The sequence below is a fragment of the Eptesicus fuscus genome, chromosome 23 (genome assembly GCF_027574615.1).
Source record: "Eptesicus fuscus isolate TK198812 chromosome 23, DD_ASM_mEF_20220401, whole genome shotgun sequence".
NCBI classification, from domain to species: domain Eukaryota; kingdom Metazoa; phylum Chordata; class Mammalia; order Chiroptera; family Vespertilionidae; genus Eptesicus; species Eptesicus fuscus.
This window is the reverse complement of record NC_072495.1, coordinates 26,277,838-26,297,767: the sequence shown is the minus strand read 5'-3', so window position 1 is coordinate 26,297,767 and position 19,930 is coordinate 26,277,838. Positions and strand designations below refer to the sequence as shown.

General features: G+C 58.1%; 1 protein-coding gene, 2 pseudogenes and 4 gene segments (V, D, J or C); 2 read left to right on the top strand and 5 right to left on the bottom strand.

Moving 5' to 3' along the window:
- Nucleotides 1-1,090: 1,090 nt before the first annotated feature.
- LOC129148172 (immunoglobulin lambda variable 5-37-like) lies at nt 1,091-1,647 on the bottom strand. The segment is given in 2 exon segments: nt 1,091-1,500; nt 1,602-1,647. Coding segments are annotated over 2 exon segments (456 nt in total).
- Nucleotides 1,648-3,186: 1,539 nt separating this feature from the next.
- Nucleotides 3,187-4,117, top strand: LOC129148105 (transcription initiation factor TFIID subunit 9-like; annotated as a pseudogene).
- A 543-nt stretch (nt 4,118-4,660) lies between these two features.
- On the bottom strand, nt 4,661-5,238 carry LOC129148171 (immunoglobulin lambda variable 5-45-like). The segment is given in 2 exon segments: nt 4,661-5,091; nt 5,193-5,238. Coding segments are annotated over 2 exon segments (477 nt in total).
- Nucleotides 5,239-6,447: 1,209 nt separating this feature from the next.
- On the bottom strand, nt 6,448-7,198 carry LOC129148170 (probable non-functional immunoglobulin lambda variable 11-55). The segment is given in 3 exon segments: nt 6,448-6,595; nt 6,712-7,051; nt 7,153-7,198. Coding segments are annotated over 3 exon segments (534 nt in total).
- A 688-nt stretch (nt 7,199-7,886) lies between these two features.
- Nucleotides 7,887-9,694, top strand: LOC103304699 (transcription initiation factor TFIID subunit 9-like; annotated as a pseudogene).
- A 429-nt stretch (nt 9,695-10,123) lies between these two features.
- On the bottom strand, nt 10,124-10,782 carry LOC129148169 (probable non-functional immunoglobulin lambda variable 5-48). The segment is given in 2 exon segments: nt 10,124-10,635; nt 10,737-10,782. Coding segments are annotated over 2 exon segments (558 nt in total).
- Nucleotides 10,783-16,906: 6,124 nt separating this feature from the next.
- Nucleotides 16,907-19,930, bottom strand: part of LOC129148168 (immunoglobulin lambda-1 light chain-like) — a 5,439-nt gene continuing 2,415 nt past the window's right edge. The window contains exons 3-4 of the mRNA XM_054712860.1: nt 18,552-18,960; nt 16,907-16,952 (exon numbers count right to left, since the gene is read on the bottom strand). Coding sequence (XP_054568835.1) covers nt 16,907-16,952; nt 18,552-18,960 — 455 coding nt within the window. The remainder of the gene's footprint in view (nt 16,953-18,551; nt 18,961-19,930) is intronic.

The window sequence follows — 19,930 nt, the reverse complement described above, 5'->3', positions numbered from 1 at the left end:
CTGAGGATGTCCACAGTGCCCCCTGGTGACAATTTGGAGAATAGTAACAGGAGTGGGAGCTATTTAGTAGGAATGATGGTGGCTCACTGAAAACCAAAATAAAAATATATATTAAAGAAAAAGATGCCATGGGCACAAATGAAGAGCCACTGAAGAGGGCTGACCCGGGGACTGTCCATCACCTGTGTCCTAGGTCACAAGGTCGGGTAGGGGCTCTGCCTGGGAGCTGTGGGGACGTTGCTATGGGAACGGTCAGTGTGTCTGTTGACCCAGGTTCAGGAGAAGGTGACCTGGGATCGGGGCTCATCAACAGCTTCCCAGCGGCAGTGACACAGGCACCTGTTGGGAGGTCCTGCTCCCCAAGTCCCACAGCCACCCACACCCTTGTGGTTGGAAAGCCCCCGTGGGTGAGAGGAGAGACACAGTCAGAGCCTGAGGCTCAGGGATCCCCACTCCCGGGAGCCCCAGGGCCTGAGTGGCGGCGGCTGTAAGAGCGTCTCCCCCACAGACCCAGGCGCCCGCATCCTTCCTGGAGCAGCTCAGCATTCCCCAGCCACAGTCCAGCTGCTCCCCCATCGACACCCAAAGAGGATTTCCTGGGCTCAGGCCCCCCTTTCCCTGTGACAGCCCCTCTCCCCTGATGGCACTGAAGGTCAGGTCCCAGCAGAGGTGACACCAGCCCTGGGCCTGGGCTTCCTCCTGGGCCTGAGGCCCCCAGCCCCTCGCAGCTGAGGGCCTGGTCAGTGTGCACAGGGCTGGGCAGGAGCCTGGGGCGCAGGAGCGGGGAGTGAGGGGTCACTGCTCTGACCTCTGGGCGCGGAGTCCCTGCTCCGGGGACGGGCCGCCTGCTGGGAGGGCACTGGGCTCTGGGAACAGGTTACAAAGCTGTTTCCTTATTTCACGTCAGAAACAGCCATCGCCCGGGACCTGGTCTATGACCCATGGATGACAGGCCCCCTCTCAGGGACGGACTGACCAGTGAGTGTTGGTGCTGGTTCTGTGTTTCTGAGACTCAGAGACATGGGATCGAACACGGAAAGTGACCCATTAGGAGCCAGAAGGTTCTTCCCGTGTAGTTTGCACAGGGAAGTTATGTTAACAGGGTCAGACGTTGTGAAATAAGACTCTGGGAGGGCGAGGTTTTTGTCCCACTTCCCCATCTGAGTGTGTCACTGTGGGAAGCACTACTGTGCCAGATCGCACAGTAATAGTCAGCCTCGTCCTCAGGCTGCAGCCCCGAGATGAGCAGGAGCCCCGCATTGGCCGAGGCGTCTTTGGATCCAGAGAAGCGGCTGGGGACCCCGGAGCCCTGGTGCTTATCTGAGTCTGAGTTGTAGTACAGGAGATACCGGGGAGGGCTCCCTGGCTTCTGCTGGTACCAGTATATGGATTTAGCACCAACACTGACATCACTGCTCAGGGTGCAGGTGAGTCTGGCTGTGGCTCCCGGAGATGCAGAGAGGGAGGGCGGCTGGGTCAGCACAGGCTGGGAGAGGGACCCTGCAGACACAGACACTGGTCAGTGATGGGCAGGGACCAGGGGCAGGTTCCCAGGAGACTGAGCAGGAAGGGAAGAAGCCTGGTCCCAGGCCTGGCCCTACCTGTGCAGAGAGAGAGGAGCGCGAGGAGCAGAGGAGTCCAGGCCATGGTGCTCACAGCCCTGAGCCCACAGTGGGGCTGGGCTGCCCAGGCCTCCTTTTCTCCCCACCCTCTGCCAGAGGAGGGGCTGCCATGCAAATGGGGGTCCCTCCAGGGACTGCCCAGCCCCTCCCTGGGCCCTGGGACTGGAGCTCAGCTCACACCCCAGACTGAGGGGCATGGAGGTGGGCTCCCCCCTTGGGGGGCCCTGGGAGGAAGCACCTGCTGAGACAGCACAGAGGTTATGGCTCAGGGGGCGCTGCCAGCACAGACACAGCTGGTCCCCATCAGGGCGCACAGGGCCCAGCCCCCAGGCCCAGGCTCCTGTGAGTGGAAAGTCCTCAGTGAGCAGCTGTGTGGGGGCCACAGGGCGATCCCACACCGCCCCCTGCTGGCCACAGGACACACTACGTCGCCCTGGTCCAGAGCCCTGAGCCCAGCTGGTGTCTGCTGCTCCCCAGGTCACTGTCCCTGTTCCCACCTCCTGGTCTGACTGGCACAGATACTGGCGCTCCCTGCAGCGTCTCATCCTGGGCCCAGCCGTGGGAGGTGCCAGCATGGACGTAACTGATAAGTTAATTTGGTTTCAGTCCAGGAAGATGCTGCCAAGTTCGTGCCCAGTGAGCTCTGATCCCACATCACACGTGATGAGGCGTCGATCCGGCTGGCGGGGCTCATGGGGGCTGTTCAGGTCACGATGGGGGTGAGTTTCCAGGAACTCGCTCAGGGGCGTCTCCAAGGCCAGGTGAGCAGCCATGGTAACTCGGGGAGGCCCTCCCAGCCTGTGGGGACCGGACGTGGTCAGTACGTGGTGGAGGGAAGGGCTCGGGGCGTCCCGTGGACCATGGGGAGCGGAGCGAGCGTCCTGACTGCAGACGTGACTGCATGTGGTTCTGTGTGTGGGGCTCCCTCCACCTGTGTCACAGGCTCCGTGTCAGGCTGTGTCTCAGGAGCCCTGGAGCGCGGTTCTGTGTTAAACAAACAAAAGAATTCCTGTCCTTCCTTCCTCCTCGTCTGGGTTCAGTGACTCTCCCAACCCAGAGGCCACCAGGACCCCCAGCGGTGAGGGAGCCCCAGGCAGAACCCAGGGCAGTGCCGCAGCGCCACCTGCTGGTCACGTGCCCACTCGCAGTCTCCTCCAGGGCCCTGAGGCTCAATGCCCAGAGACCTGTCACTGGCAGGGATCAGTGAGCATGTGCCTGGGTCTGATTGAGAGAACGTGTGCACATTGTCTGTGGGGGCAGAGGCTCACACAGAGAGAGGGAGTCACCCACACACAGACGTTCTTCTGAGTAGAACGCCCTCTACAGTCACATAAGGAGGGACTGGGTCCCTGTCTGGGACCTGGGAGCTGGTCTCCTCTCATCAGAGGCTTTAACGTCCATGTAGAGACGTGACCACAGGTTCTCCATGCGGGGTCCCTGCAGAAGAATCCAGAGGACATGAGGGGTCTCCAGCCAGGAGGTGCCCTGGGGGCTGGGGAGCAGTGGGGATGGGGGAGCAGCACAGGAGGGAGGAGCCATGTGGGGCGTCCGAACCTCTTGCTCACGGGTACACCAGGGGTTGGAAAAAACCACTCTGGGCAAAGAACTTGCAGCAAGATCGGGACTGAAATAGGTTCATGTGGCTGATTTAGCTCGAGAAGTCTGATCACCGGATACCGTGGAGTCTGGCAAGATGGCTTCTCCCAAGAGCATGCCGAAAGATGCCCAGACGATGGCACAAATCCTGAAGGATGTGGGGATTGCAGAATAGGAGCCAAGCGTTACAAATCAGATGTTGCAGTTTGCCTTCCGATGTGTGACCACAATCCTAGATGATGCCAGACTTTATCCACGCCATGCTGAGAAAGCTACCGTTGGTGCAGATGATGTGCGGTTGGTAATGCATGGTCGTGCTGACCGGGCTTTTACCTCTCTTCCCCCCAGGGGTTTTTATTAGATATTGCAAGGCAAAGACATCCAGCCCCATTGCCATTGACCAAGCCATATTCAGGTCCTGGATTGCCACCTGGTAGATATCGCTTGACCGCTCCAAACTATAGACGTAAATCTTTACCAAAAAAGGCCTCTGCTTCTGCGGGAAGAAGAACAGCTCCACAGCTAAGTGCGGGTTCAGCTACTAGCAGACCAAGTACTCCCCCACTTGGCACCCCAACCCCACAAACCATGTCAGTTTCCGCTGAAGGAGGGACGCCCACGTCCCGCACACGGCAAAGGTTGGCAGTACGGATGCCCACTTCACAGTCCCGGCTGTAAAGGCATCAGTTCCTGCAACATCAGCTGTTCAGAACGTTCTGATTAATCCATCATTAATTGGGTCCGAAAACATTCTTATTGCCGCTAACAGGGTGTCATCACCAAATGCCGCCAATGAATCAGCAAAGGCATTGAAAAGAAGACGTGAAGGTGATGATGACGACGACGATGATAATGTGTAATTTGGCCTTGATGCCTGCAACGTGTATGCTTGATATTGAATCCACTGGACTGAGATTAAACATGCATGCCAGAGGTCTTCAAGTTGTGTTTTAGAAAACTTAATATGTAATGAGAAAATATACTTGTAGTTTGTAATTGAGATGTTGTGTTTTCTTTACTAGAAATCGTAATGGTTTCTCAACAGCCTTTAAGAAATAAAGTTGTCATTCATTAAAGAAGAAGAAGAAGAAGAAGAAGAAGAAGAAGAAGAAGAAGAAGAATCCATGTGGTGGGAAGAACAATGTGGAGGGAGAAGAGGAGGCCGAGCTGCATGCGGATGGGGCAGAGGGAGACTCCCCAGGACTCTGGGCCAGAAAACACTCTGAGGGCGGGAGGAGGAAGGACATGGAGGAACCGGGAGGGTCTGGGGGAAGGAGGAGTCAGATGGGAACCCCTTTAGTCGGAAGGATCGGGTCTGACATGGTTTCTCCCTGAAGAAGGAGGTGATGACCTGGGAGACAGTTAGAAATGCTGCCTCACACGTTCACACAGAGTCAGCTGTGACCGCGCCTTCACGGGAGACGTTATGGTGCTGAGAGCCCTCAGGGTGTTGGGGATACAGAAGCCGCCAGCAGGGCCCAGGTCAGGCCAGGAGAGCGGAGAGGAGGTTTTTGTCTCACTTCCCTGTGGGTCTGGACCACTGTGTGAGTCTTAGAGCTGCTGTCCCATATGTTACAGTAATAGTCAGCCTCGTCCTCAGGCTGCAGCCCCGAGATGAGCAGGAGCCCCGCATTGGCCGAGGCGTCTTTGGATCCAGAGAAGCGGCTGGGGACCCCGGAGCCCTGGTGCTTATCTGAGTCTGATTTATATCTCAGGAGATACCGGGGAGGGCTCCCTGGCTTCTGCTGGTGCCAATATATACCATAGCTGCCAACACTGAAGCCACTGCTCAGGGTGCAGGTGAGTGTGGCTGTGGCTCCCGGAGATGCAGAGAGGGAGGGCGGCTGGGTCAGCACAGGCTGGGAGAGGGACCCTGCAGACACAGACACTGGTCAGTGATGGGCAGGGACCAGGGGCAGGTTCCCAGGAGACTGAGCAGGAAGGGAAGAAGCCTGGTCCCAGGCCTGGCCCTACCTGTGCAGAGAGAGAGGAGCGCGAGGAGCAGAGGAGTCCAGGCCATGGTGCTCACAGCCCTGAGCCCACAGTGGGGCTGGGCTGCCCAGGCCTCCTTTTCTCCCCACCCTCTGCCAGAGGAGGGGCTGCCATGCAAATGGGGGTCCCTCCAGGGACTGCCCAGCCCCTCCCTGGGCCCTGGGGCTGGAGCTCAGCTCACACCCCAGACTGAGGGGCATGGAGGTGGGCTCCCCCCTTTGGGGGCCCTGGGAGGAAGCACCTGCTGAGACCACACACAGGTGCCTCCTCAGGGGGCGCTGCCAGGCCCCCAAGGACAGCAGGGAGCCCACAGAGCAGGTGCCTGTGTGGGAAGGTCTCACTGAACAGCTGTGTGCTGATCACCTGCAGTCTCACAGCGCCCCCTGCTGGCGGGAGGACACACCCTCCCCTGCCCCAAAGCCCTGAGAGCCCAGCTGGCTGGGGGCTCCCCAGGTCTCTGTCCCTCTTCCCACCCCCACGGTCTGAGCCCAGACACTGCGATGGGATTCTCTGTGTTGATCCCGTAGCAGTGCACTCTCAGGGGTGCATCCGTGTGATGTGCTTACACATTCACACACGACACGTGAGTGTGGTTTCCCTTCCAGGGAAGATGCTGCTCAATGAACACACAGTGAGCCTGTGTCCACGTCACAGGGGAGGGCGCTGCTCAGTGTGCGGAGCTCAGGGGGCTGTGCAGGTCGGTGACGGAGAGGAATTTTCCAGAAACACCCTCAGGGTCGTATTCAAAGGAGGACCATGCAGCAACCATTTCACATCATGTGAGGCATGTAAGGTTTTCATGGAGATCTGATTGAGTTAGTGATTCATTAAAAAACCATAAACTGTTTGGTGGGCGTCACAGTTACCAATGGAGCCTGAAGCACGTGGGGTTTTTAAATTTTAGGAAACGCCTTTGTATTCCGACATCTGTATGTTCTGCGCTCTGTGTACCATGTTGTGTCCGTGTCCTCACATGTGCTCACAGTTGTAAACATTCCCTCCTGTGTCCGTACACATTCCCTCCTTTCAGGCAGAAGCTGAACGGGGATGGGGAGGAGCCGGCAGACGTGGGACGGACACTCTCACCCACACGCACGACGCGTCCCCCAGCAGCGGGTGAGCCCCTGAGGCGGGAGGAGGGCGTGTCCCCAGAGACCAGGCGCAGACATGGGGCCCGCACCCCTCCTGGCTCAGGGTCCCGGGAGGAGCAGCAGGGAGCTCCCAGGAGGAGGTGACGTCAGAGCTCAGCACTGAGGGGCGTGGACAGCGGCTGTTCCCAGGGACCCATGGGCTCTGCAGCCTGAGACTCCGGGGCCAGGGCAGCAGGGACGCCTGTGCTGCTGCTCCATCGAGTGTGACCTCCCTCCTCCCGGGGACACAGGTCCCTGCAGAGGAGCCCCCCTGACAGAGGCCCCACAGACGCTCCTCGCTGAAGGGAGGCTCAGAGCCACCACCTCGGGGCCCAGGGGTTTTTGTCTCACTTCCTCGTCCTCTGAGACACTGTGGGTAAGGGTAGCTGCCCCCACTGCTATAGTATGTAGCGCAGTAATAGTCAGCCTCGTCCTCAGGCTGCAGCCCCGAGATGAGCAGATGCGCTGTGTTGGTCGAGGCGTCTTTGGATCCAGAGACTCGACTGGGGACCCCAGGTCCCAGCTTCATGTCTGAGTCTGAGTAGTAGTACAGGAAAAACCGGGGTGCGCTCCCTGGCTTCTGCTGGTACCAGTACATGTTTTTTCCACCAACACTGAGGTCGCTGCTCAGGGTGCAGGGGAGTCTGGCCGTGGCTCCCGGAGATGCAGAGAGGGAGGGCGGCTGGGTCAGCACAGGCTGGGAGAGGGACCCTGCAGACACAGACACTGGTCAGTGATGGGCAGGGACCAGGGGCAGGTTCCCAGGAGACTGAGCAGGAAGGGAAGAAGCCTGGTCCCAGGCCTGGCCCTACCTGTGCAGAGAGAGAGGAGCGCGAGGAGCAGAGGAGTCCAGGCCATGGTGCTCACAGCCCTGAGCCCACAGTGGGGCTGGGCTGCCCAGGCCTCCTTTTCTCCCCACCCTCTGCCAGAGGAGGGGCTGCCATGCAAATGGGGGTCCCTCCAGGGACTGCCCAGCCCCTCCCTGGGCCCTGGGGCTGGAGCTCAGCTCATACCCCAGACTGAGGGGCATGGAGGTGGGCTCACCCTTTGGGGGGCCCTGGGAGGAAGCACCTGCTGAGACCACACAGAGGCTATGGCTCAGGGGGCGCTGCCAGCACAGACACAGCTGGTCCCCATCAGGGCGCACAGGGCCCAGCCCCCAGGCCCAGGCTCCTGTGAGTGGAAAGTCCTCAGTGAGCAGCTGTGTGGGGGCCACAGGGCGATCCCACAGCGCCTCCTTCTGGCCGCAGGACACACTACATCGCCCTGGTCCAAAGCCCTGAGCCCAGCTGGTGTCTGCTGCTCCCCAGGTCACTGTCCCTGTTCCCACTTCCTGGTCTGACTGGCACAGACCCTGGCGCTCCCTGCAGCGTCTCATCCTGGGCCCAGCCGTGGGAGGTGCCAGCATGGACGTAACTGGTAAGTTAATTTGGTTTCAGTCCAGGAAGATGCTGCCAAGTTCGTGCCCAGTGAACTCTGATCCCACCTCACACGTGATGAGGCGTCGATCCGGCTGGCGGGGCTCATGGGGGCTGTTCAGGTCACGATGGGGGTGAGTTTCCAGGAACTCGCTCAGGGGCGTCTCCAAGGCCAGGTGAGCAGCCATGGTAACTCGGCGAGGCCCTCCCAGCCTGTGGGGACCGGATGTGGTCAGTACGTGATGGAGGGAAGGGCTCGGGGCGTCCCGTGGACCAGGGGGAGCGGAGCGAGCGTCCTGACTGCAGACGTGACTGCATGTGGTTCTGTGTGGGGGGCTCCCTCCGCCTGTGTCACAGGCTCCGTGTCAGGCTGTGTCTCAGGAGCCCTGGAGCGCGGTTCTGTGTTAAACAAACAAAGGAATTCCTGTCCTTCCTTCCTCCTTGTCTGGGTTCAGTGACTCTCCCAACCCAGAGGCCACCAGGACCCCCCAGCGGTGAGGGAGCCCCAGGCAGAGCCCAGGGCAGCGCCGCAGCGCCACCTGCTGGTCACGTGCCCACTCGCAGTCTCCTCCAGGGCCCTGAGGCTCAATGCCCAGAGACCTGTCACTGGCATGGATCAGTGAGCATGTGCCTGGGTCTGATTGAGAGAACGTGTTCACATTGTCTGTGGGGGCAGAGGCTCACACAGAGAGAGGGAGTCACCCAGACACAGACGTTCTTCTGAGTAGAACGCCCTCTACAGTCACATAAGGAGGGACTGGGTCCCTGTCTGGGACCTGGGAGCTGGTCTCCTCTCATCAGAGGCTTTAACGTCCACATAGAGACGTGACCACAGGGTTCTCCATGCGGAGTCCCTGCAGAAGAATCCAGAGGACATGAGGGTCTCCAGCCTGGAGGTGCCCTGGGGGTTGAGCAGTGGGGATGGGGGAGCAGCACAGGAGGGAGGGAGCCATGTGGGGCGTCCGAACCTCTTGCTCACGGGTACACCAGGGGTTGGAAAAAACCACTCTGGGCAAAGAACTTGCAGCAAGATCGGGACTGAAATAGGTTCATGTGGCTGATTTAGCTCGAGAAGTCTGATCACCGGATACCGTGGAGTCGGGCAAGACGGCTTCTCCCAAGAGCATGCCGAAAGATGCCCAGACGATGGCACAAATCCTGAAGGATGTGGGGATTGCAGAATAGGAGCCAAGAGCTACAAATCAGATGTTGCAGTTTGCCTTCCGATGTGTGACCACAATCCTAGATGATGCCAGACTTTATCCACGCCATGCTGAGAAAGCTACCGTTGGTGCAGATGATGTGCGGTTGGTAATTCATGGTCGGGCTGACCGGGCTTTTACCTCTCTTCCCACAAGGGGTTTTTATTAGATATTGCAAGGCAAAGAAATCAAGCCCCATTGCCATTGACCAAGCCATATTCAGGTCCTGGATTGCCACCTGGTAGATATCGCTTGACCGCTCCAAACTATAGACGTAAATCTTTACCAAAAAAGGCCTCTGCTTCTGCGGGAAGAATAACAGCTCCACGGCTAAGTGCGGGTTCAGCTACTACAAGACCAAGTACTCCCCAACTTGGCACCCCAACTCCACAAACCATGTCAGTTTCAACTGAAGGAGGGACGCCCACGTCCCGCATAGGGCAAAGGTTGACAGTACGGATGCCCACTTCACAGTCCCGGCTGTAAAGCCATCAATTCCTGCTATATCAGCTGTTCAGAACGTTCTGATTAATCCATCATTAATTGGGTCCGAAAACATTCTTATTGCCGCTAACAGGGTGTCATCACCAAATGCCGCCAATGAATCAGCAAAGGCATTGAAAAGAAGACGTGAAGGTGATGATGACGACGACGATGATAATGTGTAATTTGGCCTTGATGCCTGCAACGTGTATGCTTGATATTGAATCCACTGGACTGAGGTTAAACATGCATGCCAGAGGTCTTCAAGTTGTGTTTTAGAAAACTTAATATGTAATGAGAAAATATACTTGTAGTTTGTAATTGAGATGTTGTGTTTTCTTTACTAGAAATCGTAATGGTTTCTCAACAGCCTTTAAGAAATAAAGTTGTCATTCATTAAGAAGAAGAAGAAGAAGAAGAAGAAGAAGAAGAAGAAGCCGCCATGTGGTGGGAAGAACAATGTGGAGGGAGAAGAGGAGGCGGAGCTGCATGCGGATGGGGCAGAGGGAGACTCTCCAGGACTCTGGGCCAGAAAACACTCCGAGGGCGGGAGGAGGAAGGGCATGGAGGAACCGGGAGGGTCTGGGGGAAGGAGGAGTCAGATGGGAACCCCTTTAGTCGGAAGGATCGGGTCTGACATGGTTTCTCCCTGAACAAGGAGGTGATGACCTGGGAGACAGTTAGAAATGCTGCCTCACACGTTCACACAGAGTCAGCTGTGACCGCGCCTTCACGGGAGACGTTATGGTGCTGAGAGCCCTCAGGGTGTTGGGGATACAGAAGCCGCCAGCAGGGGCCCAGGTCAGGCCAGGAGAGCGGAGAGGAGGTTTTTGTCTCACTTCCCTGTGGGTCTGGACCACTGTGTGAGTCTTAGAGCTGTCGTCCCATGTTTCACAGTAATAGTCAGCCTCGTCCTCAGGCTGCAGCCCCGAGATGAGCAGGAGCCCCGCATTGGCCGAGGCGTCTTTGGATCCAGAGAAGCGGCTGGGGACCCCGGAGCCCTGGTGCTTGTCTGAGTCTGATTTATATCTCAGGAGATACCGGGGAGGGCTCCCTGGCTTCTGCTGGTACCAGTATATGTAGTAGCTGCCAACATTGAAGCCACTGCTCAGGGTGCAGGTGAGTCTGGCTGTGGCTCCCGGAGAGGCAGAGAGGGAGGGCGGCTGGGTCAGCACAGGCTGGGAGAGGGACCCTGCAGACACAGACACTGGTCAGTGATGGGCAGGGACCAGGGGCAGGTTCCCAGGAGACTGAGCAGGAAGGGAAGAAGCCTGGTCCCAGGCCTGGCCCTACCTGTGCAGTGAGAGAGGAGCGCGAGGAGCAGAGGAGTCCAGGCCATGGTGCTCACAGCCCTGAGCCCACAGTGGGGCTGGGCTGCCCAGGCCTCCTTTTCTCCCCACCCTCTGCCAGAGGAGGGGCTGCCATGCAAATGGGGGTCCCTCCAGGGACTGCCCAGCTCCTCCCTGGGCTCTGGGGCTGCAGCTCATCTGACACCCCAGACTGAGGGGCATGGAGGTGGGCTCCCCCCTTGGGGGGCCCTGGGAGGAAGCACCTGCTGAGACAGCACATCACTGGGCACAGGCCCAGCCACAGGCCCAGGCTCCTATTAGTTAAGGTCCTTCAGGGGCAGCTGCATTGGGACCACAGGGCGGTCCCACAGCGCCCCCTGCTGGTGGCAGCACACACCTGCCCTTGGCCCAAAGCCCTGAGAGCCCAGCTGGACCTGCAGCTCAGAGGGGACTGTCTCTGGCCACACACCCTGGCCGGGTCCCAGGTCCTGTGACCTGATGCCCTGTAGCGCTCCCTGCAGCCTCACTCCCAGGAGGAGTCCCGTCTGTGGGAGGCGCCATCAGGTGCACAAAGGACAGATGGATGTGGTTTCCCCTCCAGTGAAGATGGTGCACAAGTGAGTGCACAGGGACCCTCATGTCCCACGTCACAGCCCAGGGACACCTCCCTCTGGTGACCAGGACTCAGAGGGCTGTTCAGGGAATTTCCCGGGAACACACTCAGGACCAAGGTCAAAGGAGGACATTTCCCCAGACCTTCCACGTCATGAGGTGCACGTGCAGGTTCACAGAGATCTGATGCGACTGACGCATAAGCATCATGGCGTTTGCAGGCCTCACACTGGCCAGTGGGAGGTGTCACAGCTCATTCATTCAGGAACTGACTTTTATCACGTGTGTGGTGATCTGCACGTCTGTGTCGTCTGTTTCTTGTTGGCATTTTCTCAGGTGTCCTGACATTTGTTTATATTTTAAATAAAACTTTACCTACCTGTGCTTTCTGACTCATTATCCTATTTTAGGGACAAATGTGAGATTGTTATGTGTGTGCCGACTACATGACTGTCTGGACAGGTGAACGCAGAAGCTCTCACATCCTCACTGAATGGAAACCACAGCAGGAACTTGTCACTTTCCCCTGAAACCCTCATGTGAGGATGAACCCTGACTTATGAACTGAGGACCCTGAGGGAGGAGGAGGTGAGGGAGGCAGCAGCAGAGGAGGGAGGAGGGGAGGGGGTGTGACTGAGAGTCTGTGCTGGTTGGGACCCACCTTCTGTGGGTTTGTTCAGAGAAGGAGAAGGCTGTGTCCATGACCAGGGTGAACACTGACATGTCAGATGGGATGGGTCAGGAGTAACACAGGGTCACACACATGACATGAATGTGTGGGGGAGCATGGCTGTCTGGGTGACCATGTGTAGTTGCAGACACAGGATGTGAGATGACAGGAAACACACGCTGGTCTCGGCCCCTGGCCCAGGCACAGGCTCCTGAGACCCTTGTCACTCCCTGGGGGACGGGCGGGCCTGTTGCTGATGAGGGGACGCTGGGTGGGGTCCCTATGATTGACACCCAAGGGCAGACAATCATCACTGCTGGGCCCAGGGGTTTTGGTCTCACTTCCTCGTCCTCTGAGACACTGTGGGTAACGAAAGCTGCTCCCACTGCCATGATCTGTACCACAGTAATAGTCAGCCTCGTCCTCAGGCTGCAGCCCCGAGATGAGCAGGAGCCCCGCATTGGCCGAGGCGTCTCTGGATCCAGAGAAGCGGCTGGGGACCCCGGAGCCCTGGTGCTTATCTGAGTCTGATTTATATTCCAGGAGATACCGGGGAGGGCTCCCTGGCTTCTGCTGGAACCAGCGTATAGCATAGTCATCAATCTTGGAGCCACTGCTCAGGGTGCAGGTAAATCTGGCTGTGGCTCCCGGAGATGCAGAGAGGAAGGGTGGCTGGGTCACCAGAAGCTGCTGGGAGAGGGACCCTGCAGACACAGACTCTGGTCAGTGAGGGGCAGGGACCAGGGGCAGGTTCCCAGGAGACTGAGCAGGAAGGGAAGAAGCCTGGTCCCAGGCCTGGCCCTACCTGTGCAGAGAGAGAGGAGCGCGAGGAGCAGAGGAGTCCAGGCCATGGTGCTCACAGCCCTGAGCCCACAGTGGGGCTGGGCTGCCCAGGCCTCCTTTTCTCCCCACCCTCTGCCAGAGGAGGGGCTGCCATGCAAATGGGGGTCCCTCCAGGGACTGCCCAGCCCCTCCCTGGGCCCTGGGGCTGGAGCTCAGCTCACACCCCAGACTGAGGGGCATGGAGGTGGGCTCAGCCCTTGGAGGCCCTGAGAGGAAGCACCTGCTGAGACAGCACATCACTGAGCACAGGCCCAGCCACAGGCCCAGGCTCCTATTAGTTCAGGTCCTTCATGGGCAGCTGCATTGAGACCACAGGGCGGTCCCACAGCGCCCCCTGCTGGTGGCAGCACACACCTGCCCTTGGCCCAAAGCCCTGAGAGCCCAGCTGGCTCTGCAGCTCAGAGGGGACTGTCTCTGGCCACACACCCTGGCCGGGTCCCAGGTCCTGTGACCTGATGGGCTGTAGCGCTCCCTGCAGCCTCACTCCCAGGAGGAGTCCCGTCTGTGGGAGGCGCCATCAGGTACACAAAGGACAGATGGATGTGGTTTCCCCTCCAGTGAAGATGGTGCACAAGTGAGTGCACAGGGACCCTCATGTCCCACGTCACAGCCCAGGGACACCTCCCTCTGGTGACCAGGACTCAGAGGGCTGTTCAGGGAATTTCCCGGGAACACACTCAGGACCAAGGTCAAAGGAAGACGTTTCACCAGACCTTCCACGTCATGAGGTGCACGTGCAGGTTCACAGAGATCTGATGTGACTGACGCATAAGCATCATGGCGTTTGCAGGCCTCCCATTGGCCAGTGGGAGGCGTCACAGCTCATTCATTCAGGAACTGACTTTTATCATGTGTGTGGTGATCTGCATCTGTGTCCTGTGTTTCTTGTTGGGATTTTCTCAGATGCCCTGACATTTCTTTATGTTTAAAATAAAACTTCACCTCCTGTGCTCTCTGACTCGGTGCCCTATTTTGTGACAAATGGGAGAATGCAATGTGTGTGCAGATGCGGGGGATTGTGGGCGGTTGATGTGCTGTCATCTGAGCGTGGACAGGAAGCTGGCTGTGGTCCTGAAGGAAGCTGAAGGGTGTACTGGGCGTCCTGTGTGAAGAGCTGGGAGGGGATGGGTGACGTGTGGGACAGAATAAAGGCCAGACCGGCCCATATGCCCTCAGCACTCATTGACCCGGTTCCTTCCCCTGCGTCACAGTGTGCGACCCTGTTTCATTCACACAGACCTCAAGCCTTCCTTTCTCCTTCATGAAATCCCCCTTTTCCCTGCCGCCCATGCTCCTCTGTGGCACTTGGGGTTGAAGAATTGAATACTAACCGTTATTGCTCCCACGGCAGACCTTAGGCTGTGTGAGTGTCATGTGACACCCGGTGACCTCACAGACTGTACGTTCAGTGAAATGTGAGCAGACAGTGGATCGTCTGCCATGTGATCGGCAGCTCATGTGCCCGTGGAGGGCGTCCTGTCCCCCATCCTCACTGTTGGCTCCTCACACGCCTGCCCCTCCTCTCCGCTCTCTGGGACGCACGTGGGGACTCGCAGGTGGGAGGCCTGGTCCTGGGTTCATTCACCTTTTATCTCATGCTTGTCCCCTCCTCCCTGTGAGAATAAAGGAGGACGGAGCAGGTACAGGGATGGGCACTGGGTCAATTTTAACTATTAAGTGGGCTCCAGGTTAGGCCAGAAATGGCGCCCCGCTCTGGTGGAGAGGAGATTGAACCTGACTGTGGCACGTGACTGGGTTCAGGCTCTCTGACCTCAGGGGAGTTTGTGTCGCTGTTGTTCTGACAGGTGGGAACACAGAGGCACAGGGAGAGGGCACATCTGGTCTCCATCCAGCTGATGGGCATGAACAGGCCTGAAGGTCCAAGGCTGCCTAAAAGCTGAGAACATGCGCTTTTAACAATGTGTTTCTCAAACTGGGGTGATGTGGAACCCCCAGGGGCTACTGGAGACGTCAGGGGGTGTGTTCCTAGGTGACAGCCTGGAGAAGAGGGTGATGCTGCCTCTCGTGTGGAGCCCAGAGGAAGCTTCCAGAAGTCCCAAAGCCCAGAGCAGCCCCCGCCCAGGCCCCGCCCCCACCCCATTGTCAGGAGTGCCCAGGCCCAGCACCCTGTTCTGAACCCGCCGCCCCCAGGGAGTGACTGCACAGGACACAGGGCGCCATCCATCCAGTCCGGGGGTACGTGAATGACACAGAGGGACTCAGAGCCGCCATCTCAACACAGACCGTCCAGCAGGAGGCAGCAGAGAGCGCCCCCTGGTGGGGCAAGTGAGGGCAGCCCGAGGATGGAGGCTCTGGGGGGTTTTTGTCTCACTTCCCTATGAGTCTCAATCACTGTGCTTATTGTAGCCACCATCATAATGGTAGGACTGACAGTAGTAGTCGGCCTCGTCCTCGGGCTGCAGCCCCGAGATGGTCAGGGTGCCTGAGCTGCCTGACTTGGAGCCAGAGAATCGATCAGGCACCCCTGAGGGTCGGTTACTATTATCATAGATGAGGAGTTTGGGGGCCTTTCCTGGGAGCTGCTGGTACCAGTGCACATAGTTACCCTTGATGTTTGAGCAGGAGATGGTGACCCTCTGGCCCGGGGCCCCCGACACTGAGGACGGCTGAGTCAGCACAGACTGGGCCCAGGATCCTGGAAGAGGGGGGACACAGAGAGGGTGAGTCTGGGTGTAGAGACAAGAGGAGGAGGCAGGGCCCATGTGTCTTCCCAAGGCCCCTTCCCCTGTCCCCTATCCAGTCACCTGTGCAGTGAGCCAGGAGGGTGAGGAGGAGAGGGGCCCAGGCCATGGTGGAGGTCATCCCTGAGTCCTGCCTCCTGTGCCCCACAGCTGAAGCAGAGCTCCCCACATCTCTCCCTTCCCCTCTTCATAGTCTGCGGGAGGGAGGGCCCCCTCATGCAAATGAGACCCCCTGGTTTAGATCCCTCCCTGGCCCCTGGGTGGGTCCCGGTGCCTGAGGATGGCAGGGTGAGGGCAGGGGTGGGGCTGTGTGGGCCCAGGGGGAGGCAAGGTCACAGCTGTGAGCCCTGAGCACATGGCACCAGGCAGGGCCAGGGAACAGGTTGCAGCTCTGATGAGCCCAGCCCTTCAGCAGCGGCCCCTGCGCGCCCCCTGGTGGCCAGGCCTGGAAGCACCACTGTGTCCCCTGTTGACTAAGGCCCAGGAGGGTCAGGTCCTGCCTCTCCACTGCTCTGTGCACTGACCCCCTGGCTCAGGGCATCCAGGTGCCCCCTGAGGTGGCCTCCCCGTCCCCTCAGGACACTCTCTCTGCTCCACTTCACCTCCTCCTGTGAGTCGGGGCCCGTCTCCCTGGCCGTTCATGGTCAGACCTGAGCTGGTGTCACTAATGGATCTTTCTTCCCAGGATCAGGTCTAGAGCAGCCACTGTGCCAAGGAGGCAAATTCCTTAATTTCCAGGACACAGCGTTATTTTTTTATTTGATCGCTCCCCTGTTAGAAATTAATCACTCTCTTTTGTAATCACAAAAAAATTCTGTCAATGACCTTCCCTTTTGTTCAGTAGATAATACATAATTGCATTTGTACACATGACTTTCAATCAAGATTTGCCTAGTACCTGGCATCTTCATTCATAGGGAAACTGAATATAATATTTCCCACTCGTGGATTTCTATCCGTGGGAGAGTCTGGTGTCTGATTGTTGAGTGAGGCTCACTGTGATCCCAGCTCCCTGGACACGGAAGGGGAGGGGACAGTGATAGCACCACAGGGACCAGGGCCTTGTGAGGGGGGATACTAAACGGTGAATCAAGGTGAGCTTGGGGAGCAATTTTGGTGATGGAAGCAGAAGGAGATGCACTGTGCTCTGTGGGGTCAGAGGGCGTGTGCGGGACCCCTGGGCCTGTCCTCCCCTGAGGGAGGTATGGTGGAGGCTGAGGCTCCAAAAGGAGGAGGGCAGTGTCTCCATGGCAGCCAGGAGCCTGCTTCCCAGGTCCTCCCTCTGGGACAGGGAGGCCAGGCTGTGGGGTTGGTGCTGCTTTCTCAATTTCCTGGCAGAAACGGCCCTCAGATCATGGCCCCCTGATGGGAGTGGCTGTGGCTTTTGTTGGACCTGAATATGTCAGGACAGTGGGGAGGTCAGGGGTCAGAGCTGGTCATGGTGAGGCAGGAGCTACCTTGAGGGTTTCCCTGATTGGTTTCCAGACCCAAATGCACTAGTGATGAGGGTGGGGCAGGGGGACGCCGAGAGGACCCATTAGGAAACCTTCCCATCTCGGTTTACTTTGATCTGGACCAACACCGCCCAGCCATGGGGTCAGCAGGGGATGGAGCCCAGTTCCAGCTCCTGGGAGCTCAGAGGTCCCTGCGATGTCCTCTCAGGAGAAAGAGCACATCCCTGCTCTGAGCAGGAGGCCAAGCTCCAGGAGGGTCCCCAAGCCCGGGCCAGGCGCTGAGGCTGCCCAAGCCTCCTCCCTCCGCCCTCGGCCAGAGGAGGGGCCGTCCCTGCCGATGTGGTTCCTCCAGGGACTGCCCAGCCCCTGAGCCCTGGTGCTGGGGCTCAGCTCACCCCACACTGAGCAGGATGGACTGTCCTGATGGGCTGTGTCCTGGAGACGCTGCCACAAAGGCCCACAGACTGAGCCCCTCAGAACCAGGGAGATGGTCCTTCTCAGGGGTGGGGCTCAAGTCTGAGGTCAAGGAGCTGGCAGCCCCGTGCTCCCAGGGAGGCCCCGGGTAGGTGCTCTCTTGTCTCTTTCCAGCATCTGGAGGCTCCGTCCAACCTTGACATGATCTCAGCTTGGGGTTCGGTCCCCGACTCTGTCCTCACAGCTGAACCCCATGGGACATGTTCCCAGTCCTCAGGGAGTCTGTGGGAACCTGCTCTGGGGCAGAGAGGCCCGGTTTAGGAAGACACGGGTGCTGTGACCCCCCTACAGGGTATCTGCCCTCTAGCCTCACACAGGTGTGAAGGGAAGACGGGCAAAAAATTCAGCTGCGATGGACGCCACAACTCTGCTTTAAAGTGTCTCCATTTCTACTGATGTTATACTATACTAGTGGCCTGGTGCATGAAATTTGTGCACATTAAAAGGGGATTAATTAGAGAAAATATTTTAATTTGCCCTTTATAATAGAAGTGTCAGAGATGAAAAAAATTAGAAAAATGTATATGAAAATCTTCCTTCTGTCAGAGTCTGGGGCACACTGAAAGATCCAAAGTCCAATCCCCAAACACACACGGTGCCTGAAAATTACAACAGACCAGACCCAGCCAGCCCCACCCCCATTGGATGAAATCCACACCCGGCCGGCCACACCCTCGTCAATCCCCACCAGGTGGGGGATGCAGCCTCAGGTCCCTGCTGATTGCTCATTAAGGCTTGTTATGGGAACTGGGCCTCAGCTGTGGGCCCAGCCATTTTGACTGTTAAGGTGTGATGGGCAATTTGCACATTACCTCTTGATTAGATAAGACTGTTAAGTTTTATCTTGATTATAAAATGCTGGCCAAGTGAAATTCAGACTTGACGGTGAGTGTGAGTGTGAGTGTGAGTGTGAGTGTGAGTGTGACTTTTCCTTTTGCTGCTCCTGTCCATTTCCTGTAAAACTGTTGATTATATTGGCTCTTGTTTTCATAAAACGATCACAGCCGAGAATAACTGATGAGGTTGCCTGGTCTGGGGCCTCAGAGAACAACTTCAGAGCCCACACCAGCTGGACGCAGCCCTGTGCACAGCAGACGGGGCCCCAGAAGCAGAGGGTGCACTGAGCTTGTGTTTGTGCCTCACGTCCCCACCGGCACCTGTCACTGTGGGGATGGCTGCTGAACCACAGAGCGCAGTAGTACTCGGCCTCGTCCTCAGGCTGCGCCCCTGCCAGGGTCAGGGCAGCTTTGCCCCCTTGGATGGAGCCTGAGAACCGGGCTGGGGTCCAGGAGAATTTCTTGTTTGTGTCATAAATCAGAGCCGTGGGGGCCTGGCCAGACTTCTGCTGGATCCAGTGTGGATAGTGACCATTGGTGACAGCCCCTGTGCTGGAGCCACAGGTGAGAGTGACGGTCACACCTGGGGACACGCTCACTGAGGGCTCCTGAGTGACCACAGCCTGAGACCTGGACCCTGAAACAAAACAGACACAATCAGGAATGAAGAATGAAGGCAGAGGGACCCCCCACAGGCTGGTCTCTGAAATGGCCCTGGACCTGGGCAGAGAGCGAGGAGGAGGAGGAGGGGAGTCCAGCTCATGGTGGAGACGTTCCAAGGTGCCTGGGTCTCTGGCACGTGCTGGGCTCGGTGTCCCTTTATCTCCTCCCGGCCTCCTGGGTACAGGGGTGTTTGCTGGTCATTATGCAAATGTGAGCCCACAGGACCCTCCTGCTCTGGGTCATGGGCCCCGTTGGCAGCTTCACTGTGAGGAGGAGGCCGGGGCGGCTGTGGGCTCTGAGTCTGTCCCTTGAGGGGAAGCACCTGCTGTCACCTCACACCCAGGCCAGGAGCATGGGCGCAGGGCCCACTCAATTAGAACCATTAGAGTTGGCTTCAGGCCTGGCAGCTCTGAGGATGTCCACAGTGCCCCCTGGTGACAATTTGGAGAATAGTAACAGAAGTGGGAGCTATTTAGTAGGAATGATGGTGGCTCACTGAAAACCAAAATAAAAATATATATTAAAGAAAAAGATGCCATGGGCACAAATGAAGAGCCACTGAAGAGAGCGGACCCGGGGACTGTCCATCACCTGTGTCCTAGGTCACAAGGTCGGGTAGGGGCTCTGCCTGGGAGCTGTGGGGACCGTTGCTATGGGAACGGTCAGTGTGTCTGTTGACCCAGGTTCAGGAGAAGGTGACCTGGGATCGGGACTCATCAACAGCTTCCCAGCGGCAGTGACACAGGCCCCTGTTGGGAGGTCCTGCTCCCCAAGTCCCACAGCCACCCACACCCTTGTGGTTGGAAAGCCCCCGTGGGTGAGAGGAGAGACACAGTCAGAGCCTGAGGCTCAGGGAACCCCACTCCCGGGAGCCCCAGGGCCTGAGTGGCGGCGGCTGTAAGAGCGTCTCCCCCAGAGACCCAGGCGCCCGCATCCTTCCTGGA